This window comes from Pongo abelii, chromosome 9 (genome assembly GCF_028885655.2).
Source record: "Pongo abelii isolate AG06213 chromosome 9, NHGRI_mPonAbe1-v2.0_pri, whole genome shotgun sequence".
In the NCBI taxonomy this organism is placed as follows: Eukaryota; Metazoa; Chordata; class Mammalia; order Primates; family Hominidae; genus Pongo; species Pongo abelii.
This window is the reverse complement of record NC_071994.2, coordinates 129494803-129521067: the sequence shown is the minus strand read 5'-3', so window position 1 is coordinate 129521067 and position 26265 is coordinate 129494803. Positions and strand designations below refer to the sequence as shown.

At 41.3% G+C, this 26265-nt stretch overlaps 1 protein-coding gene across 8 annotated transcripts in view; it reads right to left on the bottom strand.

Annotated features, from left to right (window-relative positions):
• The window catches only part of FAM118B (family with sequence similarity 118 member B), a 49621-nt gene that overhangs the window by 1515 nt on the left and 21841 nt on the right, over nucleotides 1-26265 (bottom strand). For all 8 annotated transcript variants that reach the window (XM_009247237.3, XM_063728278.1, XM_024255517.2 and 5 more), the window contains 5 exons: nucleotides 25324-25416; nucleotides 19708-19960; nucleotides 10389-10616; nucleotides 6737-6865; nucleotides 4310-4595 (listed from right to left, as the gene is read on the bottom strand). In XM_009247237.3, coding sequence (XP_009245512.1) covers nucleotides 4310-4595; nucleotides 6737-6865; nucleotides 10389-10616; nucleotides 19708-19960; nucleotides 25324-25409 — 982 coding nt within the window. In that variant the 5' untranslated portion in view covers nucleotides 25410-25416. The remainder of the gene's footprint in view (nucleotides 1-4309; nucleotides 4596-6736; nucleotides 6866-10388; nucleotides 10617-19707; nucleotides 19961-25323; nucleotides 25417-26265) is intronic.

The window sequence follows — 26265 nt, the reverse complement described above, 5'->3', positions numbered from 1 at the left end:
AGAGGGCCAAGTTTAGGTAAAAATTCAATCTCATCAGGGATGGGCAAATGGCATGTGAGTGAGCAACTTCAAATAGAAGAGTGAAAAGTAGCAGAATACTCCCACAATATAAAATACCGTAGCACTAGCCATATGCAGCTACTTAGTTTCAAATTAAAAATTCCATTCCTCAGTCACACTAGCCACATTTCAACGGTGCAACTGCCACATGTGGCTCCTAACTATGATACTGGACAGTGAAGATTATACAGTATTTTTATGACTGCAGAAAATTCTACTGGATAACACTTGGCATAGATAATAGTTCAGAAAAAGTAAAAAACTGAACACATGGAAGAAAATAGTAATTAGAAATATGGTCAATTACAGTATAAACAGGCATGGTACTCAAATACACAAATTGATATTACCCTCGTAGAAAACAATTTAGCAATATTTATAAATTACTGAAATGTTCCTGATCTTTGACCTGATTACAGTGAGAACTCATCAAGGAAATTACTGGAAAAACTGAAGAGATACAGATGTTATTTTCACAACATGACTTACAAAAAACTGGCAAAAAAAAGATCAGACATTGCCTAACAGGAATAATTAGGTAAACTGTAACACCCCTACTGGAATATAAAAGTCAATTAAAATAGTGGTTACAAAGATAGGGATGTGGGAAAGTGTACGATCCACTACTGAATTTTCAAAGGACCAAACAAAAAAACTATATTTTGTTTACAACTATGAAAAAATGCACAGGGAAAACTTCATCAGCAATGTACCAAGGCCAGGTGCTGTGGCTCACACCTGTAATCCCAGAACTTTGGGAGGCTGAGGTGGGAGGATTGCTTGAGCTTAGGAGACTGAGAATAGCCTGGGCAACATGGTGAAACCCCATCTCTACAAAAAATACAAAAATTAGCTGGGCATTGTGGTATGTGCCTTTAGTCTCAGCTACTCGGGAGGCTGAGGTGGGAGGATCGCCTGAGCCCGGGGAGGTCAAGGCTGTGGTGAGCCATGACTGTGCCATTGCACTGCAGCCTGGGTGAAAAAGCAAGACCCTGTATCAAAAATAGTAATAATAATAAAATAAAAATAAAGCCGGCACAGTGGCTCACGCCTGTAATCCCAGCACTTTGGGAGGCTGAGGTGGGTGGATCACGAGGTCAGGAGATTGAGAGCATCCTGGCTAACACAGCGAAACGCCGTATCTACTAAAAATACAAAAAATTAGCCGGGCGTGGTGGCGGGTGCCTTTAGTCCCAGCTACTCGGGAGGCTGAGACAGGAGAATGGCGTGAACCCAGGAGGTGGAGCTTGCAGTGAGCCGAGATTGCGCCACTGCACTCTAGCCTGGGTGACAGAGAGAAACTGTCTCAAATAAATAAATAAATAAATAGGCCCGGGCATGGTGGCTCACGCCTGTAATCCCAGCACTTTAGGGGAGGCCAAGGCGGGTGGATCATGAGGTCAGAAGACCAAGACCACCCTGGCCAACATGGTGAAACCCCATCTCTACTAAAAATACAAAAAATTAGCCGGGCATGGTGGTGGGCGCCTGTAGTTCCAGCCACTCAGGAGGCTGAGGCAGGAGAATCACTTGAACCCAGGAGGCGGAGGCAGGAGAATCACTTGAACCCAGGAGGCGGAGGTTGCAGTGAGTCGAGATTGCGCCACTGCACTCCAGCCTGGCGTCAGAGCGAGACTCCATCTCAAAAAAAGAAAAAAAAAAAAAAAGAAAAGTACCAAAACGACTGCTTGTATGGTAATGGATTATAAGAATTATTTTTCTTTTTCCCATTGCTTGATTTTTCCAAAATATGCGTAACTACATACTACAGAATCCTTTGAAGACAATTAATTTCCACTATGCAAAAGTGAGTATACAGCACGATGCCAGGCACATAGCAAACGCTCAGTGTTAAAAAACAAAATAACAGCAAAAGACCTGTAACCTCTTATTAGTCTATATCTACAGAGACTCAAAACATTATGCAAGGGTGAAAGATAAGGTTACCTCATTTCAAAATGAAATGATGTTTTAACCTGAAACTGCTCTACTACATTTCACGTGACAAACTCAGCTGACCATTCCCATAAAGCACTCTGGCCATACTGAAAATCCTTGATTTTGTTTAAAGATACAGAACACCTTAATGATGGGTAACTTTGGGGAAAGCTACTCTGGTAGGAAGCCTACACAGCTAATAAAAGAATTTGTGCCATTCCACAATAGCAGTTAAGGTTCCTTAGAGCAATCTTAGTGGACTAAGGAACCTTACTGCTTCTTTGTTATGTAATGCAACAGTCTAAAGACATATTTATTTTTTGCTAAGATTTAGTGCAATAGAAACAGTTATGCAGATGGATTTTGCTGTTTTCAACTTTAGCATCTTTCCCCAGCATATAGATCAAAAGAAATATGTAGAACTTGGATATGTATGTCTTGTTAATGAAAACAACATGTGCAACAGAAAAGCCTTCTCAAAGTCTCAAGTGTGGGCAAACAACAGCAGAAGAGTCTAGAACACTGCAGGATGCCAGAAAAACTCATTTCCAACAAAGAATAGTAAATAGTTTTCACAAATGAGACTTGTTCATGTGGTGATGGTTTTTAAAAGTCTGGTTCCATCAAAGCATAGCCATGGAAGAAGCTGTGTAATTTTTCATTACAGGAGAATTCTACTTGAAGCCATCTGATTCAGTTAAGAAATCTGGGGATGATTTGATTTAGGAAAACTGCTTTATGTTTATTAAATTACCTGTATGTTATTTATTTTAGAAACAGCGTCTTGCTTTATTGCTCAGACTGTAAGGCAGTGATGCAATCATAGCTCACTGCAGACTCCAACACCTGGGCTCAAGTGATCCTCCTGCCTTAGCCTCCCAAGCAACTGGACTACAGGTGTGTGCCACCACACCTGGCTAATTTTTTGCAGAGACAGGGTCTCACTATGTTGCTCACACTCATCTTGAACTCCTGGCCTCAACTGATCCTCCCACCTGGGCCTTCCACAGCGTTGGGATTACAGGACAAATTACCTGTACTTTTGCCCTCCTAAGATGCATTCAGGTTGACAATGAAAATACTTAACGTAAGTTTTCAGGAAATATTCTGTGCACAACAGCAAAGTTTTTTTGCAATTAGATGGATGAGTCACACTAGCCATACTCTGGAACCTGGCAATGTGAGGTTTTGAAAAAGCATTCTTCAGTTTAGCTGATACCAAAAATGTTTGTGTTTTGTGCGGTTACTGGGAATTTGCCTGCAGCCACTAATCAGCTGAATCTTTAATCACCATTTTGCTCTTTATTGTTAGAATGTGGAGGTAAAATATCAAGTGAATGATACCTCATCCTCTGACTTGAATACCACCGTTATCCGTTTCCAAATAGCATTTCTAAAAGTTAGTTTTCTGTTTGTAAATATAATACATAATCATCATAGAAAATGCCAATACAGAAACCAAAAAATCAACACTTTAAATCCTACTAAAGACGGCCATTTAATTTGGTAAACATTCCAGATATATTTCTACACGCACCAAAAAAAAAAAAAAGTACAATTCTATATGAATATAGCTGACCATGGTATTTACAATCTGCTTTTTCTTCCTTTACTCATATGTCTCTAACTTTTTTTTTATGGCAATGAAAACATTTTCCCTTCTATGGTTTCATTGTATTTCATCAATTAAATAAATATTGGCATATCTGTAGAATCTCTCTACTAATTTTAGGTTCCTTCCAATTTCTTGCCACCACATTCAATGGCGATTACATTCCCACACATGCATCTTTGTACAATTGTGTGATTGTGCAATCATCCAATTATCTCCTTATGAGAAACTTCTTCTAGGATAAATTGTTTTGATGGGATTTCTAGGTCAAAGATTTGAAAATTTTTGTTACATCCTCTAATTTACGGTCATAAAAGTTGTACTAACTTTATGTACTAACCTTTCCACAAATACTCCATGAATAAATTTATTTTCTCACAGCCTTAGCCAAAACTGAGTGATCTTTCTTCTCTATTTTGTAATCTAAATTCAAACTGCATTTCACTGATAACTAGTGAGGCTGAACATCTGTTTTCTTCATTCTTCCTATGTCTATATTGAACTGCTCGAGTATTCCTTTTTGTCTGTCTTCCCATAATCCAAGTGGCACTTTAACCCGAACACTGCGGCCTCCTTTACAATGTGGTCAGTCATGACATTCCTCATCTTGGCAACTATTTTGCCCATGACATCACAAATACACAAAGGGCTGAAGAGCTGTTGTTCTCTGATTCCCCTCAGCTTCAAAATGCATCTTACCTGGTCTACCCCTTGTGGAGATCTCACATGTCAGTCGCCTGAAATACTCTGGAAGATCGGCATAGTCATCTCCATAGGAGATGACTTTAATCCCCTTGTCCAGCATGTTTTCTCGAAGCTTTTTGAACTCATCTACGTCTCCTCTCCGGACCAGCATGAAATGTTCTAGGTCAGATTTATGCTTGACAGCCTCCAAGAAAAGGGCCTGGAAAGTGGTGTCATCCACAGTCCAGCCACAGCCCAGGAAAAGAAATGACTTGTTTTCATAGAGTTTCTGAATCTCTCTCTGGAAGGAAAAGATACAACATATTGACATTGTGAAGATACACTCAAGGCAAGTCTGAAACAAGAAGCTCATGCTACGTTGAGCAGACTGTGATGACCAATTAAGCAAGACTTAAGTGGGCTGGTGTGTCCCATCAAGGAGTGTGAGCTGTTGCTTATTGCTGTAACTTGATGATTGGTCTAAAATTTTATCTTTACCTGGCATTCTTCTGTAGGCTCTCTAATCAGGGTTTCATAGAGCTGGTGTCAGTGTACTGGTCCAGTAGTTTACTTATTTACTTTTTGTTTTATATATTTTTTGAGATGGAGTCTCACTCTGTCACCTAGGCTGGAGTGCAGTGGTGTGACCTCGGCATACTGCAACCTCCACCTCCCTGGTTCAAGTGATTCTCATGCCTCAGCCTCCCGAGTATATTACAGGTGTGCACCACCACACCCAGCTAATTTTGGTATGTTTAGTAGAGACGGGGTTTCATCATGTTGGCCAGGCTGGTCTGGAACTCCTGATCTCAAGTGATCCACCCACCTCGGCCTCCCAAAGTGCTGGGATTACAGGTGTGAGCCACTGCACCCAGCCAGTAGTTTACTTTTTTATTTTTATTTTATTTTTGAGACAGAGTCTTGCTCTGCCACCTAGGCTGGAGTGCAGTGGCATGGTCTTGGCTCGCTGCAACCTCCTCTGCCTCCCAGGTTCAAGCAATTCTCCTGCCTCAGACTCCCAAGTAGCTGGCATTATAGGCACCTGCCACCACCCCCAGCTAATTTTTCTATTTTTAGCAGAGACAGGGTTTCACCATGTTGGCCAGGCTGGTCTTGAACTCCTGACCTCATGTGATCTGCCCACCTCGGCCTCCCAAAGTGCTGGGATTACAGGAGTACTTTTTTAGATTTATGTGCCCAGAGGTCATTGGGCAAAGAGTAGGTCTTCATATATCTTAATCCTTCCATTTCTGGACCATATTTGCCTTTTTTTGTCTCACAAACTGAACTGTGAATCACCAGAGAAGACAATTCCATCATCAGATTTGCTCAAGGAAAGGCGTTTGATACTTAGAACATCAGTATGTGTGTGTGTGTATATATACACACACAAAAAAACACAGAAATGACTCTGCCTAAGGGATCACTCAGTGTCAGAGATGGATGCAGTTATGGCAGATGTTGGGAAAGAATGGGTAAAAAAAAAAAAAAAAAAAAGTCCCTTGTGCTTTAGACAATACATTTTCTCGGTCTTTTGCCTCATTATTTGAAGATGCTATAATCTATATGACCCAGTCCTGAAAATAGCAAACAAGATTCTTAGAGCTGGGGGGCAGCGAATACTTCTGGTTTGAACATGTTTATCTGAACAAATCGAAAATGTGCATCCCAAAAGATCAACAGGCTTTTCACAAAGAGTAAGTGTGAATAAATGTGGTTAATTCAATATAAGCCCATTGCCATTTATACAGTCTCTTTAGAATGTATTCTCTAGTAGTGGTTGGTTTGTAAGAAGCTGCCTCAATTATTTCTGACACAGAGAGGGCTATTAATAAACCAAATGATGATAAAGGGTACTAATGTGTCCTTTGTATGTGAAGATGATGCCAATGATGGCATGCCATCTGCTGGTTGTCAGTTAAGTACAAACAAAGATCATAGGGTTCGACACCTTAAGAGAAGTTCTACATTTCCTAGGACAGCATGCACACCCACAAGTTAAGAAGCACAGGAAGAACGTCTGACTTTCCAGTTTCTTTCTTTTTTTTAGAGATAGGGTCTTGCTCTGTCACCCAAGCTGGAGTGCAGTGGCTCTAGACACAGCTCACTACAGCCTTATATTCCTAGTCTCAACTAGTCTTCCTGCCTCAGCCTCCCAAGTAGCTGGAACAGCATGCAACATGATGCCTAGCTAATTTTACTTTTGTAAAGACAAGAGTCTCGCTATGTTGCCCAGGCTGGTCTCGAACTCCTGGCCTCAGGCGATCCTCTCCCCTTGGCCTCCCAAAGTGTTGGGATTATAGGCATGAGCCACTGCTCCTAGCCCCTGACCTTCCGTTTTCACTTAATGAAAAGAAGATGTTCCCCTGTAAGATCTATGGCATATTTAGAGAGATTTCCCAGGAAGGAGTTCCTGAGACCAGCAACATCAGCCCCACTCACCATGACTTCAGTGTTCCTGAGCACGTTCTGATATCCAGCTGGATGAAGGACAATTCCACTAGGGTTGGTGTAGACTCCATGAATATGTAACACGCTCAGCTTACGCTTCTCCTGAGCCCACTCTAGGACCTGCACGACACACATATAGCCCAACCAGCTTGGCAGGGCTGAGCACCTGTTTAAAGGTCACAACGGGCAAGAGGCTGTGTTGAGGACTAGACTTCTGACATGAACTCTCTAGCTTATGATATAGGACAAGAATGCAAAACCTGATGTGGTCTAAGTTTCCACTTCAGGAACGACTGTCAAGAATGATAGCAGCAAATTTGGTGATTTCTCTTTGAAAATAACCATCAAAAATTACAATTTGTCATAATTTGCAGAAACAACAGGGACCCTTTGCACTGGTGACATGCATGAGAGCTATGGACAACTGCTTCAGTGATCGCCCCAAGAAATCAAGCCTCTGCATCCAGGCCCTTGTGTGGCCCCTCTTCGGAGTGACTCCAGGCTAACCACATGGCTTGCTCTTAGCCAATGGGATACTAGCACACACACACAAGCAGAAGCTTGAAAAGTGTTGGCACAAGAAGTCTTACTTCTCTGGTGTTACTTTTGGAATCCAGCTGTCACGCGAAGAAAGTGAAGAAGCCTGGGCCAGCCTGCTAGGACATATATGGCCTGGCCAACTGCTTGCAGGGAAGTACGGTCCCCTTATATCACTCAGCCCTGGTGCGGCCATCAGATGTCTGCAGGTATGTGAAGAGGGTGCAAAAATCGGCAGAAAAAATGCCTGGCTGAGTCACTGAGCCCAGTTCAAATTGTTAATGTACTTTATCATGGGCAGATATTTGTTGTTATAAGCCACAAAGTTTCAGGGCCATTACTTGTACAGCAATAGATAAGTGATAGAAAAATCACTTCAGTCACCTCTGAAAAACCTAAAAGGCTGCCAGCAAAGAACAATCATTTAGACAACAGTGAAAGCAATAGCCACCTGATTCCATGGCTCCATTTTCCCAAGGACTGGAGACAGCATACATTTATTCTTATCACATTTTGGAGAAATAGGCTATGAATCAGGAAAGTAGTCAAGAGGCACAGAGATTTAGAATTTGAATGTTACTAGGCCCCATTCTGACTACCAGTAAATGTCTTTAACCATTAGACTGCAACATTGCCCCTAATGTGAGCTGAAAATACAACGCAAATCTTGAGGCCCAAGGATGAAATGAGAAGGAAAACATCAAATGTGATAGATATCCTAAGCTTTTAAAAGGTCCTTATGCTTCTGATATCCATGAACACACTGGGTCATAATCTTTGGAAATTTTATCACAAATAGCATAGAAGCTACTTGAGCTGCTAGTTTTAAAATTTCAATCATTTGTTTGTTTGTTTTTAGACAGTCTTGGTCTGTTGCCCAGGTTGGAGCACAGTGGCACAATCTTGGCTCACTGCAACCTCTGCCTCCTGGGTTTAAACGATTCTCCTGCCTCAGCCTCCCAAGTAACTGGGATTACAGGCGTGCACCACCACTCCCAGCTAGTTTTTGTATTTTTAGTAAAGACAGGGTTTCACCACGTTGGACAGGCTGGTCTCAAACTCCTGACCTCAAGTGATCCACCCACCTCAGCCGCCCAAAATGCTGGGATTACAGACGTGAACCTCTGTGCCCAGCCTATTTATTTATTTTTGAGACATGATCTTATGCTGTCACCTAGGCTGGAGTGCAACAGTGCAATCACAACTCACTGTAGCCTCGACTGCCTCAGCTCAATCGATCCTCCTGCTTCAGCCTCCCAAGTAGCTGGGACCACAGGCAAACACCACCATGCCCAGCTAATTTTTAAACTTTTTGTAGACATGGAGTCTTGCTATGTTGCCCAGGTTGGTCTTGAACTAGGCTCAAGTGATCCTCCCACCTCAGCTTCCCAAAGTGCTGGGGTTAGAGGCCTGAGCTGCTATGCCCAGCCCAATCATTTATTAATCAAAAAAAATATTAACCAAGCACCTAACTGTCATATTTGAGACATGAGGGTTGTATTTGAGCTATGAGGGTAAGAAAGACTAACATGATACCTATCCAAGTGAAGTTACTATTCCTATGGGGTAAACAGTCAGAAAACAGATAAACAGCCAAGATAAAAACTGTGCTGGGTGTGGTGGCTCACGCCTGTAATCCCAGCACTTTGGGAGGCTAAGATGGGCAGATCACCTGAGGTCAGGAGTTTGAGACCAGCCTGGCCAACATGGTGAAACCCTGTCTCTACTGAAAATACAAAAATTAGCCAGACGTGGTGGTGGGTGCCTGTAATCCCAGCTATTCGGGAGGCTGAGACAGGAGAATTGCTTGAACCCAGGAGGAGGAGGTTGCAGTGAGCTGAGATCATGCCATTGCACTCCAGCCTGGGCGACAAGAGCAAAACTCCATCTCAAAAAAAAAAAAAAATGGCCAGGCACATGCCTGTAATTCCTGTACTTTGCGAGGCTGAGGTTAGCAGATCACCTGAGGCCAGGCGTGGTGGCACATGCCTGTAATCCCAGCTACTCAGGAGGGTGAGGCAGGAGAATCACTTGAACCCGGGGCAACAAGAGCGAAACTGTCTCTCAAAAAAAAAAAAAAAAAAAACAAAACAAAACCAAAAGCTGCAAGTGATACTAAGTGCTACAAAAGAAATGGACAAGAGACTGGATCAAAAAATAAGTATCCAATTTAAATAGGATAGCCAGAGACGGTCTCTCAGGAGGGGATCCTGAGGTTAAGAGTTATAAATGAAGAAGGAGCTGACCACACAGAATATGAGGGCATAGGCGGAAGACACTTGGGCTGGAGAAAACTAGTCTTCATGGGGCAACTTTTCTCTAAATTCAATTCCCTTTAAATCCTGCCATCAAGGTCAGCAAAACCGCAAGAGCTGTATTTCAGCTACCACTCTGGCAGGGGCAATACTGTAGTATTGAATGCCAGCGGGCGAATCACTTGTCTATTCAACTCTACTTAGTCAGGCTCTAAATTGGACATAAAGGCAGATTCCTGAGGAAAACAAACTGTAGAAAAAAAATTACAAAAATCACAGAGTAGGACAAATGAAACTTTAAGAACTCATCTCACTAGCTGACACAGATCAACATCTATAATTCAATAATTCTGGTAGGTACAGTATAGACTATGCTAAAACAAAGTCAGCTGAGGTTTCCACTAAACATTAACCTCAATTCAGCCATCGCTTGGCCTGGAAGTTGTTCTTCCAATCAGTATAAAGTAGTTTTCATACATTTCCAATAGATGCCATAAAAAAAAGTATCCTGAAATAGAACCAGTATGATCAATATTACACCACTCAGTACTGTCGAGTGCTGAAGAGATCTTACAGTTCAAATGACTTCCTCTAATCTTGCTTTACAACTGGGTGAAATTGTCAAAAGTCACAGAACTGAACACTTTTAAGTTCTATGCCTTTTACTGTATATTGGTTTGATCTTTAAAAAGAAAAAAAAGAAACAAAAAAGAAAAACCAAAACTCCAACCAGGGAAAATATCTCTCCTTTCTAGCGCTACATAAATACCAATATACCAACTAGAAAAGAGCTTTTCTGATGAAGACACAATCCACTAGCCTGAAGAAGGGACCAGTGCTTTACTTTTTACCTTTTTCTCATCAGTAAGGTCAAGGGATTCAAGCTGTTTCCCCTGATCTGCTGCATACAGTTCCAGGAGATTATCAAAATTTGTAGTTAATACGAGGGCTCCATTTTCCATCAGGTGGAGAACTGACTGAAGTAGCTGTTTTCCAGAATCTTCCATCTTTGACTCCAAGTCATCAAATACTTCATATAAACAGTCCTTGAAAAATGTGGATCGAACATTACTGGTACGCTGAGGAGGGATTTGAAAAAACAAAATTAGTCCAAGGTGCTTTGGTAGGTCAGTTGTTTTAGTTACAGCAGTTAACAAATTTTTGAAGAATATTTTGAATTCAAACCAGAGATAAAATATTATCTATCTCATAAGAACGTAATAAGGAAGATGAGATGATACATGCCAAGTGCTTAGCACAATGCTTAGCACATAGCAAGTGCTACTATACTTATGCAAACAAGTGTAAGCTTCCTAAAATAGCCATTTTTATAGAATGAAGAAAATAAACCTGGCCAAGGGATATGAACTTACTGTGGGTATTAAAGGGAAGCTAGGGTACAAAGCAGAGCAACAGCTACCCTCTCATGAGGTGCCAGGTAAGAAGGCAACACTTTCTGTTCATCTTGCCTTATTTAGGGAAGCGCCACTGAGACACAGCCTTAATTGTGGTTTGGCATCTCCTCTCCTTTTGTGTTTTTTTTTCTGAGACGGAGTCTTGTTCTGTCGCCCAGGCTGGAGTGCAGTGGTGTGATCTCGGCTCACTGCAACCTCCGCCCCCCAGGTCAAGCAATTCTCCTGCCTCAGCTTCCCAAGTAGCTGGGATTACAGGCGCCTGCCACTGTGCCCGGCTAATTTTTGTATTTTTAGTAGAGACGGGGTTTTACCATCTTGGCCAGGCTGGTCTTGAACTCCTGATCTTGTGATCCACCCACCTCAGCCTCCCAAAGTGCTGGGATTACAGGTGTGAGCCACCGCGCCCAGCCTCAGCATCTCCTTTTCTAATCCTAGGTGTTTGTACAGCTGTTTATGAATTTAGGAAAAACCGCTTAACTTCTACATGCCATAATTCAGCAGTTCATAGGTTTATTCTGAAGAATATCCAGTATACAAAAGGTTAACATAAACAATTTCATACATTTTTTAAACTAAAAATTTGCATTTTGCAACTGTTAAAAACATCAAACACCAATCAGTTCTAAACAGAATCCCCATGTCTTGTTTTGCAGATGTGAGGTCTGGCTATGTTGTCCAGGTAGGTCTTGAATTCCTGGGGTCTCAAGTGATCCTCCCACCTCAGCCTCCCAGTGTTGGGATTATGGGTTTGAGCCACTTTTCCAGACCTCCTATTTCTTAACATACGGTTTACTTAAATAACTGCTTTTCAGATTCATTTTGAATACATGTAAATATCCCTGAGTACCAATGAGGAACTACAATATCAACTTCAGGTGGGAAGCTGGCTTTACAACTGAAAAGACAAAGTCGCCCTTGGGAAGAAGGGAATTCGAAATGGGAAAGTAACTATGTAATGTGATGTAATAAATATCTGATCCCTAGCCTGTCTGTGAAATGCCATTTGCTAAGGTTTGGACTGGTCCCCTAATGTTCATGTGTTGGAAACTTAACCCCAATGGAACTGTGTTGGGAGGCGAGACCTAGTAAGACGTGATTAAGTCACGACGGCCGTGCCTCCATGAATTGATTAATGTCATTATTGCAGGAGTAGATTTGTTATCCTAAGTGTGTCAGTTATAAAAGTGAGTCTGGGCCGGGCGTGGTGGCTCATGCCTGTAATCCCAGCACTTTGGGAGGCCAAGGTGGGCGGATCACGAGGTCAAGAGATCGAGACCATCCTGGCCAACATGGTGAAACCCCATCTCTACTAAAAATAGAAAAAGTAGCTGCGCTTGGTGGTGGGTGCCTGTAGTCCCAGCTACTCGGGAGGCTGAGGCAGGAGAATCGCTTGCATCCGGGAGGCAGAGGTTGTGGTGAGCTAAGACCGCACCATTGCACTCCAGCCTGGGCAACAAGAGGGAAACTCCATCTCAAAAACAAAAAAAAAGAGTCAACTACTATTGAAGATCAGAACTTTTTTATATTTGTTTATTTGTTATAAAAAATACGGTGCTCTTTTCATGTCTACCCAAATCACAAATCTATTTGCCCTATGATCTAGCAGTTGCATGTATCCTACAAATACAATTTCAAACAAATGAAATGACACATACAAGGTTATCACTGCATCATTATTTTATTTATTTATTTTTATTTTTCTTGAGACAAAGTCTCGCTCTGTCGCCCAGCCTGGAGTGCAAGGGCGCGATTTTGGCTCACTGCAACCTCTGCCTCTCCGGTTCAAGTGATTCTCCTGATTCATCCTCCTGAGTAGCTGGGACTACAGGTGCGTGCCACCACGCCTTGTGTATATATACAATATATTTAATGTATTGATAGTGTGTAAGTCAGAGTACAAAAGTGTGTGTGTGTGTGTGTGTGTGTGTGTGTATATATATATATTTTTTTTTTTTTTTTTTTTTTGAGTGGAGTCTCGTTCTTGTCACCCAGGCTGGAGTGCAGTGGCGCGGTCTCGGCTCACTGCAACCTCCGCCTCCTGGGTTCAAGCAATTCCCCTGCCTCAGCCTCCCGAGTAGCTGGGATTACAGGTGCCTGCCACCACGCCAGGCTAATTTTTTGTGTTTTTAGTAGAGACGGGTTTCACCATGTTGGCTAGGCTGGTCTTGAACTTCTGACCTTGTGATCTGCCCACCTCGGCCTCCCAAAGTGTTGGGATTACAGGCGTGAGCCACCGTGCCGACAAACACGTACTATATTTTAACACCAGTTTTCTTATTACACACACAGATAAAAAGGCCTGGGTATACAATCACATAATCATGGGTGTGGAACATATTTTCTTGCTTCTAAGAAAAAGAATACAAAAGGTTAAAACCGGGGGGGAAAAAGTCCAGGTCACTTATTTTAATTAAGTATCTTTTAGACCTATTTAAGCTACTAAATCCTACATATCAACATAGGAAGGAAATATGCTTCTGCAACTGCATTGATTTCCTCAAATTCAAAATGGAAGTTCGTCTCTTTTTTTGAGAGAAGGTCTGGCTCTGTCACCAAGCTGGAGTACAGTGGCATGAACGTGGCTCATTGCAGCCTTGACCCGCTGGGCTCAAGCAATCTTCCTGCCTCAGTCTCCCAAGTGGCTAGGACTACAGGCGCACACCACCACGCCGACTACTTTTTAAATTTTTCGTACAGACAGGGTCTCACTATGTTGCCCAAGCTGTTCTCAAACTTCTGGCCTCAAGTGATCCTCTTGCCTCAGCCTCCTGTGTAGGTGGGACCACAGGCGTGTACCACCACACTAGGCTAATTTAAAAATTTGTGTAGAGGTAGGGGGGTCCCACTTTGTTTCCCAGGCTGGAAAGTTTTTTTCTCTTAAAGCAGATGACTCTAGAACTAAATTTGCCACCAGTGGCCTTTATAAGCAAAGACAAAGGAATGAAAACATAAACAGGGAGGCACAGTAGTCAGAAGGAAATGCCAAACTCCCACACAACTTCTAAGGGCCTTTTCCCATTCATCTAAAACAGTGACCTTCATTTCCTTCTACCCTGAAACTTAGTAAAAACAAGAAACAAAAAATTGGCATGGTAGCTCAAGCCTGGAATCTCAGTTTTTGGGAAGCTGAAACAGGAAGATCACTTGAGCCCAGGAGTTCAACACCAGCCTGGGCAACACAGGGAGACCCCATTTCTATTTAAAAAGAGAAAGAAAAAAACCCTGTTCCCCCCCCACCCCAGGGTTATTAACATTTCTAGTGCATCAACTATGTGCCAGACATTTTATATACATTATCTCACCTATTCTTCACAAAGCGACACAAGGAAGTAATATCCCAGTTTCACAGGTGCAAAAACAGATGTTGACAAGGGATTTATGCAGGGTTCCAGTGCATTTAAGTGACAGAGTCTTATTCTAAAACCCAAGCTCTTTGCAGTGAATCTGTAATGTCACTTCCCCGGTATACGTTAAACTGGCTCAGTAGATAGGCCTGTTAACCCTGCCATAGTACTGCTGAGTTGATACTGTTAGATTTGATTCTTTTCTAATATGGACATTTCCAAACACACACAAAAGTTAGAAGAGTACATACAAAAGAAAACATAATTGCAATACTTCTGTCTCACCTAAAAAATATTAATTCCTTAATATTAGTGTTTAAATTTCCCCTAAATATATCATTTTTATTATTAAGTTGTAATAGTTCTTTATATATTCTGGATACTAGCTTTTTGTCAAATATGATCAACAAATATTTTCCTCCATTCTGTGGGTTCTCTTTTCTTTTCTTTTTTTTTTGAGATGAAGTCTCGCACCTGTTGCCCAGGCTGGAGTGCAATGGCGCTATCTCGGCTCACCGCAACCTCTGCCTCCCAGGTTCAAGAGATTCTCCTGCCTCAGCCTCCCCAGTAGCTGTGACTACAGGCATGCGCTACCACACCCGGCTAATTTTGTATTTTTATTAGAGATGGGGTTTCACCATGTTGGCCAGGCTGGTCTCGAACTCCCGACCTCAGGTGATCCGCCCGCCTCGACCACCCAAAGTGCTGGGATTACAGGCGTGAGCCACTGCGCTCAGCCTCATTTTTTTTTCTTTTTTAGAGACGGGGGTCTCACTATGTTGCCCAGGCTGAGGTACAATGACATGATCATAGCTGATTGCAGCCTCGAACTTCTGGGATCAGATGATCCGCCTACCTTAGCCTCCCAAGTAGTTGGGATTACAGGTGCAAGCCACTGTGCCTGGCTCTCTTTTCACTTTCTTGATGACAACCATCACAGCACTTAACGTTTCAAATTCTCATCACGTCCAATTTATCTAGTTTTCTTCTGTTGCTTGTGCTTTCAGTGTCTGATCTAAGAATCCTTTGCCATGCTGCCTTAGTTACTGTGGCTTTGTAGTAAGCTTTGAAATAAAAAAAAAATTTGAGTCTCCCTACTTTGTTCTTTTTCAAGACGGTCTTGGCTACTCTAGGTCCCTTGTAATTTCATATGAAGTTTTAATTTGTTTTTTTTACAGACAGGGTCTCACTATGCTGCCCAAGCTAGAGTGCAGTGGCTATTCCAAGATGCAATCCCACTACTGATCAGCATGAGAGTTTTGACCTGCTCCATTTCCAATCTGTGTTGGTTCACCCCTCTTTAGGCAACCTGGTGGTCCCCTGCTCCTGGGAGCCCAGAACTCCTGGGCTCAAGCCCTCCAGCAATCCTCCTGCCTCAGCCTCCCAAGTAGCTGGGACTATAGGTGCATGCCATGGTGCCTGGCTCCATATGAATTTTAAATCAGTTTGTCAATTTCTACAAAATCAGCAGCTGGGATCCTAATAGGGACCGTGCTAATCTGTAGACCAATTTGCAGAGTATTCCATCTTAATAATATTAAGTCTTCTCATTCATGAACATGGCATGTCTTTCCATTTATTTAGATCTTCTTTCATTTTTTTCAATGTTTTGTAGTTTTCAAAGCGTAAGTTCTCCACTTATTTATTTATTTTTTGAGACGGAGTTTTGCTCTTGTTGCCCAGGCTGGAGTGCAGTGATGAGATCTCAGCTCGCTGCAACCTCCGCCTCCCAGGTTCAAGTGATTCTCCTGCCTCCACCTCCCGAGTAGCTGGGATTATAGGCACTTGCCACCATGCTCAGCCAATTTTTGTATCTTTAGTAGAGACGGGGATTCATCATGTTGGCCAGGCTGGTCTCAAACTCCCGACCTCAGGTGATCCGCCCGCCTCGGCCTCCCAAAGTGCTGAGACAACAGGCGTGAGCCACTGCGCCCAGCTTTCTGCACTTCTTTCATTAAATTTATTCCTAGTTATTTTACTATTTTTGATGCTAAGTGGAAGAATTTTTAATATTTCATTTTAGTATTGTTCACTGCAAGTGTTTAAAAATACTATTTTTATATATTGATCCTGGATTCTCCAACCTTGCTAAACTTGTTAGTTCTAATAGAGGATAACCTAGGATCTTCTATAGACTAGATCGTCTCGTCTGCAAACAGAGGCAGTTTACTTCTTCCTTTCCAATATGGATTCCTTTATTTTTCTTGCTTAATTGCCCGGTCTAGAACATCCAGCACCATGGTGGACAGGAGTGGAGTGGGAAAACAGCCTTGTCTTGTTGCTGATCTTAGTGGAAAAAATCCAGTCTTTCACCATTAAATATGTTATCTGTGAGTTTTTCATATACGGTCTTTATCGTGTTGAGGTAGTTTCCTTCTATTGTTTGCTATTATTCCTTCATTTGTAGAGTGTGGCTTTTTTAAAAAAAATCATGAAAGTGTTGAATTTTGCTAACATGTTTTTTCTGCACCTACTGAGAAAATCATGTGGTTTTGTCTTTTATCCTATTGATATGACGTATTATATTGATATGCAGACTTTTTTTTTTTTTTTGAGACGGAGTCTTGCTCTGTCGTCCAGGCTGTAGCACAGTGGTGCGATCTCGGCTCACTGCAGCCCCTGCCTCCCGGGTTCCAGCAATTCTCCTGCCTCAGCCTCCTGGGTAGCTGGGATTACAGGCATGCACCACCATGCCCAGCTAATTTTTGTATTTTTAGTAGAGACACGGTTTTGCCATGTTGGTCCGGCTGATCTCGAACTCCTGACCTCAAGTGATCTGCCCACCTCGGCCTCCCAAAGTGCTAGGATTACAGGTGTGAGCCACCGCGCCTGGCCTGATATGCAGATGTTAAACCATCCTTTCAATCCCCAGAAGACTCTGACTTCCTCATGGGTACTGCATTCAGTCTGGTTGTATTTTGCTGAGGATTTTTGTGTCCATGTTCCTAAGAGATCCTGGCCGGTTTGTAGTTTTCTTTCTTTTTTTTTTTTTTTTTTTTAGAGGCAGACAGGGTCTTGCTCTGTCACCGAGACTGCAGTGCAGTAGCACCATCACAGCTCAGTGGAGTCTTGAACTCCAGGGCTCAAGTGATGCTTGTGCCTCATCCTTCCAAAGTGTTGGGCTTACAGGCGTGAACCACTGCGTTTAGTCATTTTCATTTCTTCTGATGTCTTTTGTTTGGTTTTGTTATCAGGATAATATGGGCCTCATATAATGAGTTGGAAGTACTCCCTCCTACTCTATTTTTTTAGAGTAGTTTGGGAAGAATTTCCTCTAGCCCTGTCAAGCAATAATCTACTTTCTGTTCTGGAGATTTGCCTGTTCTGGACATTTTATATGAATGGAATCATACAATATATGTCCTTTTGTGTCTGGCTTCTTTTACTTAATGTTTTCAAGGTTCATCCATGTTGTATGGACGACCACTTCATTCCTTTTTATGGCCAATTAACATTGTATGGACAGACATTTTGTTTATCCATTCATGAGCTAGACATTTGAGTTGTTTCCACTATTTTGGCTATTATGAATAATGTTGCTATGAACATGAGTGTACAGTTGTTGCATGAATATGCTTTCCATTCGCTTAGGTATATACTTATGAGTACAATTGCTGGGTCATAGAATCACTGTTCAATTTTTTGAGGAACTGCCAATCTGTTTTCCAAAGCAACTGCATCACTTTACATTCCCACAAGGGTTCGAATTTCTCCACATCCTTAATAACACTTATTATTGTCTTCTTGATTCTAGTCATCCCAGCGGGTGTGAAATGGCACCTTGTTGTGGTTTTGATTTGTATTTTCCTAATGACTAATGATGCTGAACATCTTTTCGTATGCACTTACTGGCTGTTTGTGTATCTTCTTTGGAGAAATGTCTATTCAACTACATTGTTATTTTAAAATTATTAGCCTTTATTAAGTTACAGTAGTTCTTTATAGATTCTGGATATTATACCCCTATCAGATATGTGATTTGCTAACATTTTCTCATTTTCGAAGCTGTCTTTTCACATTTTTTTTTCTTTTGGTAGAGACAGGGTCTCACTATGTTGTCCAGGCTGGTCTTGAACTCATGGCCTCAAGCAGTTCTCCTGCCTTGGCCTCCTAAAGTTCTGGGATTATACGCATTAGCCACCATCCTTGGCTCACTTTCTTGACAGTGTCCTTTCAGCCTAACAGTTTTTAACTTTGGAGAAGTCCAGTTTATCTATATTTTTTTTTACTTTAGTTTTTTGCATTTTTGGTGTCATGTCTAAAAAACCACTGCCAGATCCAGTCATGAAATTTTAAATCTGTACTTTCTTCTAAGAGTTTTACAGTTTTAGGTATCATATTTAGGTCTTTGATCCATTTTTAATTTTTGTAAAGTGTATGAAGTGGAGATTCCATGAACTCTTTAAAACCCCATTAATTCCTTTTTTTTTTTTTTTTTTTGAAATGGAGTCTTCCTCTATCGCCCAGGCTGGACTGCAGTGGCGCAATCGCAACTCAGCGCAACCTCCACCTCCTGGGTTCAAGCCATTCTCCTGCCTCAGCCTCCTGAGCAGCTGGGATTACAGGCACCCACCACCACACCACGCCCGACCCTAGAAGCCTGATTTTTAAGATTTTAAAACAGGCTGGGCGCAGTGGCTCATGCCTATAATCCCAGCACTTTGCGAGGCTGAGGCGGGCAGATCACTTGAGGTCAGAAGTTCGAGACCAGCTTGACCAACATGGCAAAACCCTGTCTCTACTAAAAATACAAAAATTAGCTGGGCGTGGTGGCACATGCCTGTAATTCCAGCTACTCAGGAGGCTGAGACAGGAGAATCGCTTGAACCCAGGAGGCAGAGGCTGCAGTGAGCCGAGATCGAGCCACTGAACTTCAGCTTGAGTGACAAGAGGGAGACTCCATCAGAAAAATAAATACATTTTCAGACCAAGACAGGGAGTCCTTTTATCCAACTCAGTTTGGTAAAATAAGGTGCAATTTCTTTTAAATATTTTGACTTATTACCTCTAAAAAGAACATTAAAAACTGGTTTTGTTTCATCTATAAAATGATAATTATCTCTAGTCTTTGTGGGATTCCATACAAGGCATGGATGCCACAGAACACAGCTTTTATAGTAGTGATGCAGAAAAAAAATAAATTCAAAACACAGTGGTAATTTGTACATATAAAGTCTTCAACATCATTTCTGTCTCATAGACACACAGTGAAATGGGGTTAAGATAACTGTCCTGAATAAGGTCCATAAATAGACATTGTGCAGAAGAGTCAAACGTTATGGAAACCTACAAGCTGTAAATGAATATCCCTGTTACATTTGGCATGCTAGTTGTGACAGCTAAATCATGCTAGTTATGATAGTTAAATTTTAGGAAATTCTAAATACTGTGGCACATATGAGGGTACTCACAGGAGAGAGTTTCTGGATAAGGTCATGGGCAACATGGACCAGGTTCTTGTCTTCATGGAGACATTTCTGAAACTTTTTGCTCTCCTCATCTTCTAAAAGATCAAAATCAATGGCAGCATCCAGTAAGGCCTGAATTAACCCCTTCCAGGATTTGAGGGCTGGAACTTGAGGCGCAACTGCAGCACTAATGCCTGTTCCAATCACTAGCACAAGTTCTCGAGGCTTCTTAGTTTTTAAGCTTGGAAGCAGCTTCCTATAAAAGCAAAACAAATGAGAGGATTGGAATATCCAATAGATATGAGGCACACAGAAAGACTGTCTGACTAAGGTTACAGTTTTTAGCTAACTTTTAAAGTTGCAAAGAAGATGAACAGCAGTTTTTGACACTTTTCCAAAGCAGTTTAAAGAAAACAACCAGAATATTGTGTCAGTGCTTGCTGAAAAACAAGTCATAAACCTATTTCAGGAATCCCAAAACCAATCTTAAAATCAGTTTTCCCTTCCTAGTCCTCTCAGCCTAAGAAATTCCACTAATATTAGGAAAAGATCCAAATAGATTACAGTCAGCTGACTTCTGCCAACTAAATTATATTTTAAACCAGTATTAAATTTCAAAAGAAGATGTTTGATTTGTACTCTAGAAAAAGAGAAAAGAACCCCAGGACAAATTAAGTTCCTATTATTGAGAAATGTAAAACACGAGTGGAAAGAAAGGCAATACAAAATTTAACTCTGAATTTTGTAAACATTAACCTCAGGCAAAAAAAAAAAGTGGCCAATAGAATTCTGAAAACACAGGAGCCCTACATATCTAAATAAAGACATTAACTATTCAAGGGACATGACAAAAAGTGAAAAACATTCCTTTCTTACCATAATAAGCAGAGACAGACTTCTCTGTTCTGAGGCCCATATGTAAGACAGCATGGCTGCTAATTTTTGTTTTTGTTCCCCTCTCTTTCATTCTGGAGACTATCCCCGCTTGAAATATGTTCCTTCACTTTAATTTTTCCTGATGGCATGTTCCCCTCCCCTGAAAATGGCTTCTCCCCAACCTTTTTGTCTAAATAATAAAATGGAGAGGATCAGCATTTTGGCATAACTCAAGAAAGGAATAGCACTTTCAAGCCTTGGGAAACCTGGTTTTGGGGACACAGCCTCTAAAACTGCTTTCTCTAACCCAAGCTTCTGCATTCAGTCATTCAACAAATATAAAAAACCGAGGCCAGGAGCAGTGGCTCACGCCTGTAATCCCAGCAATTTGGGGGGCTGAGGCGGGTGGATTACTTGAGGTCAGGAGTTCAAGACCAGCCTGGCCAACATGGTGAAACTCCGTGTCTACTAAAAATACAAAAATTAGCTGGGTCTGGTGGCGCACACCTGTAGTCCCAGCTACTCGGGAGGCTGAGGCAGGAAAGAAAAACCTGTATGTACCAGACACTACAGGAGTCATGTATCCAGGAACAAAATGGAGTCCCTGATCTTGAAAGATCAGTCTACTAGAAAAGACATTAATAATAGATGTTAGAAGCAAATGATGAAAAATGAGTTTCAGTTCAGAGCAATCAAGATAGTGAAGCATACACAAATCCACATAAACAAATATACACACACACAGAAAATTTCTAGGATTCACAAGATCTATAAATAGTGGTTAAATGGGGATGGGGAGAATAAGGACTTTTTACTTTTCATTTTATACTGTTGTACTGTATTTTTTTTAATATAACATATAGATTTGAACTATAATTCTTCCTAATTATGACTTCCAATTTGGCTAAGTGCAGTGGTTCACGCCTGTAATCTCAGCACTTTAGAAGGTGAGCTTGAGCCCAGCAGTTCGAGACCAGCCTAGGCAACTTAGTGAGACCCCATCTCTACCAAAAAGAAGAAAGAAAGAAAAAGAAAATTAGGCACGTCTGTAGTCCCAGCTACCTGGGAGGCTAAGTTCTCGGGAGGATCACGTGAGCCCAGGAGGCTGAGGTTGCAGTGAGCTGTGTTTGTGCCACTGCACTCCAGCCTGGGTGACAGAACAAGACCTTGTCTCAAAAAAAAAGAAAAAGACTTCCAGTTAAAAACAAAAAATTTAACAACTGTGTTTTATTACTGGTTCTTTGTAAACCATCAAATAACAGTTACTTTTTTTTTTTAGCAGGTATACATACCTAAAAAGTATGCTAGGTAAAGATGACAGCAGACAACAGAGGTCAAAGGGCAACAACATTTTACCAATTGTAATGCAAAGGCCGATTCCCTTGGTAGAATTTTGGGAATGTTCATGTACATCTGAAGGCAGAGGGGCTGGTGGGGCTAAAATAGGAGAATCGATTACAAGCCTTTAAGAGTTACAACTTTAAGCAGACTAGAGGTTTCCCTTCTGCAGAGGTTGACCAGAGGACTATATCTGAGAACACTACACACAGCTGAAGGTGGGGATTAAATAAAAGTCTGTATATAAAATATAAGATTTCCCCCAACTCTCTTTCCCCAGAGGAAGCTTTTCAGACTCTAGGAATCAACTCTGTACCTGCACCCCTATCCCCCATACAGTTAGGAAATGAGGAGGATTCCTCTTTCAGGAAAATGGCCAGTATGAGATGAAAAATCTGCAGATTCTGATAGATGGGAATTCCTTAACTCTACATAGAGTCTGGGACCAAGCCCCTTATGTACACGCAGATTCTCCAATTGGCTTTTTTTTTGAGATGGAATCTCGTAATCTCGGCTCACTGCAACCTCTGCCTCCCGGGTTCAAGATTCTCTTGCTTCAGCCTCCCGAGTAGCTGGGATTACAGGCACGTGCCACCACACCCAGCTAATTTTTGTATTTTTAGTAGAGACGGGGTTTCACCAGGTTGGCCAGGCTGGTCTCAAACTCCTGACTTCAAGTGATCCGCCCGCCTTGGCCTCCCAAAGTGCTGGGATTACAGGCATGAGCCACCACACCTGGCCTCTTCCATTGGCTTTTTAGTGTTTTCTCTTAAAAATGGGCAGACAAACAAGGGTCACCTCACATCTGAGGAAAGCCCCCAACATAACAGTTATACCAAACAAACTAGCAGGTAGAAAGAAATCTGAAGGAAATAAGAGATAGTATGGGAAGGAGAAAAAAAAATTAAAAGGAAACAATGATATCCTCACATAGATTTTTTCTTTTTTCTTTTTTTTTTTTTTGAGACGGAGTCTAGCTTTGTCGCCAGGCTGGAGTGCAGTGACACAATCTCAGCTCACTGCAACCTCTGCCTCCCAGGTTCAAGTGATTCTCCTGCCTCAGCCTCCCGAGTAGCTGGGATTACAGGCACGTGTCACCATGCCCCACTAATTTTTGTTTTTTTTTTTTTTTTTTTTTTTTAGTAGAGACAGGGTTTTACTATGTTACCCAGGATGGTCTTGATCTCCTGACCTCATGATCCGCCCACCTCGGCCTCCCAAAGTGCTGGGATGACAGGCGTGAGCCACCGAGCCTGGCCTAGATTTTTTTAAAATTGGCCAGGTGGGGTGGCTCATGCCTGTCATCCCAGCACTTTGGGAGGCCGAGGCAGGTGGATCACTTGAGGTCAGGAGTTCGAGATCAGCCTGGTCAGCATGGTGAAACCCTGTCTTTATTTAAAAAAATAAATAAATAAATAAAATAAAAATTAGCCAGGTGTGGTAGAGCACGTTTGTAATCCCAGCTACTCAGGAGGCTGAGGCAGGAGAATTGCTTGAACCCGGGAGGCAGAGGTTGCAGTGAGGTGAGATTGCACCATTGCACTACAGCCTGGGCAACAGAGCGAGACTCCATCTCAAAAAAAAAAAAAAAAGGCCAGGAGCGGTGGCTCACATCTGTAATCCCTGCGCTTTGGGAGGCCGAGGCAAGTGGATCATGAGGTCAGGAGATTGAGGCCATCCTGGCTAACACGGTGAAATCCTGTCTCTATTAAAAATACAAAAAATTAGCCGGGCATGGTGGCAGGCGCCTGTAGTCCCAGCTACTTGGGAGGCTGAGGCAGGAGAATGGTGTGAACCCGGGAGGCAGAGCTTGCAGTGAGCCGAGATCGTGTCACTGCACTCCAGCCTGGGAGACAGCGAGACTCTGTCTAAAAAAAAAAAAAAAAAAAAGCATCTGTGAAACATAAACAGAGTGCTATGAAAAATGAACAAACAAAAAGACTTCATAAATCAAAAATAACGCAACAGAAATTTTTAAATCCGCAAGATAAAACAGAGAACCCCGGAGAAAGCAAAATTTAAAAAAACAAAATGGGGGAAAAAAAATAAAGAAGCACATAAGAAAATTAGAGACTTAATACAAGAAGTCCAATATCTGAATAATAAGAGTTTAAAAAAATGTGGAATAGAAAAAACATTGTAATGGAAAGTATCAAAAAAGTAATACAAGTCAACTTCTCCAAAGTGAAGGTACTAGTTGCCAGCTTTAAAGAGCTGCCCGGTGTCTAGATTCATATGGGAAGATAACGTCACTGTGAAATTTCAGGTTACTGAGAATAAAATAATGAACCTTATAAGCTTCTAATGAACAACAACAACAAAAATGAAACAAAACAAAACAAAACAAAACAAAAACAGGGAAAGAGGTCATACAATACAAAGGATTGGGAATCAGAACAGAGTGGCTATTTTGGCTGGAATACTTAGATGTTAGCAGAGTATGAATGAGAGATACTAAAAATTCTATACTCAGTCAAACCATCAAATGAATGTAAGTGTATGATAAAGACATTTTCAAATATGTCCAAAGAATTTTCTCCTATAGGTCCTTACTTAGGAGGCTATGCAAGGATATGCTTCAGGAAAATGAAGGAGTGCACCAAAAAAGAGGACATGAGATCCAGCAAACAGAGACTCGATACAGGAGAGATGTAAAGGAAATTATCAGGATGATGGGAATGGGAAACAGCAAATATCAGGAACGCAACAGGACTGGAGAACAAGTGTCCAGAGTGGACTAGTGTCCAGGAGGAAGAATCCATGACACAAACCAGCAAGTTATCGGTGTGTTTCAGTATAGCTAGGAGATTTATTCTTCTGTCAGAGCATGTGAGAATATATTGAAAGCAAGCAAACAAACAAAAAAGACAGTCTTTAATTACATAAGCAAGAAAGGAAACAATCGTTACGCATTAGGCTCAGCTACGAATACTATGTATACAGTCTTAATAATGTAAATATTAAAAGTGGATTGAAACAAACACTGTGATACAAACATACAAGAACATGGGGAGAGTGTGTAGAATGGCAATACAGGGGGAGGAGTCATGAGAGCAAAGCAGTCCTTATATTCCATACTCAGAAACCAATAAAACCAAAAAACTAAAAAGCAGCAATATATATAGTATTTTAAAACATGGATGTCAACATTAGAAGAAACAGATAAAGTTGAAAGTGATTATCTCTGAGGAAGGGTGGACTTTGAAATACTGATTTTAAAAACTATGTACCTGTATTGCCTTGATAAAAAATAAAAATTAAATCCAAAATAAAAATAATTCAATTTTTAGTATGAAAGTCAATACTGATTAGTGAAAACAACTGATATAGAAGGTATAAGTTGGCTATTTTTCTTTCTCTCCCACTAATGGTAATTTACTCTGCTGATTCCCTTCTCTTGTTTACCTGGGCTTTTTGGTGGGAGGTTCGCCATCATTGAAGAATCCAAAAATCTCGTCTATATCAGAGGCCTGGCTCCCTGTAGAAGCCATCCAGTTTCTAAAATAGATTAAACACCACGGACCACAATTAGATCTGTAAAGTATACCATTCAAAATAGCACATATATTAAACAGTTTTAAAAAGCTATATACCCTTAAAGGTGTTTTGGAGGTGCCCCCTACTTAACAGAAATTTGTTAATTAATGAACATTCTAAACAAGGAACTAAATTAAATTAGTCTATAAGAAGTAATCCGGAAATTATAGGACTTTGGTGCTCCATACTATCATCTTGCTTCTGTTTCTGAAGGCCTGCCCCCAAGTTCCCACCAAAAACAGTGTCAACTCATGTCAATTACTGGCCATCACTTTGCAGAACTTAAGAAAAACCAGTTATTCTCCCACAAGATGGGTTTGCGGAAGACTCAGGGGATAAAAACCACCCATAGATAAGTGTATTAATAGCCCCCAATTATCCATTTACTCTCAGCTGAAGAAATTACTGAGTCAAGAACAGAACATCAATACTAATTTGCTGAATGACAAACATTCTCTGCTGTTGGACAATGGTGACCTTGTAGCCAGTGGGGCATGTCTCTCTACCTGAACATGAAGTGGAGTTTAAATCAAGCCACTGTGATGACGGGTAAAGGTATTATCAAGCAAAGATGTATGAAAAATGGCCAAGTATGTTCGGGTGCTGGAATAACTGGCAAAAGTAAATAATTACCACGGATTAGAATGAATACTATAAAGTTCTAACTGCTCAAACTTTAGCAAACTTGTTAAATCTAAAGACTGTGAATTTAAAAATAGTAATAGTATTTTAAACACACACACAATATAGAATACAATACATACTACCACCGTTTGGGGTGTTTTAGTACATTCCACTGCCAACATATAT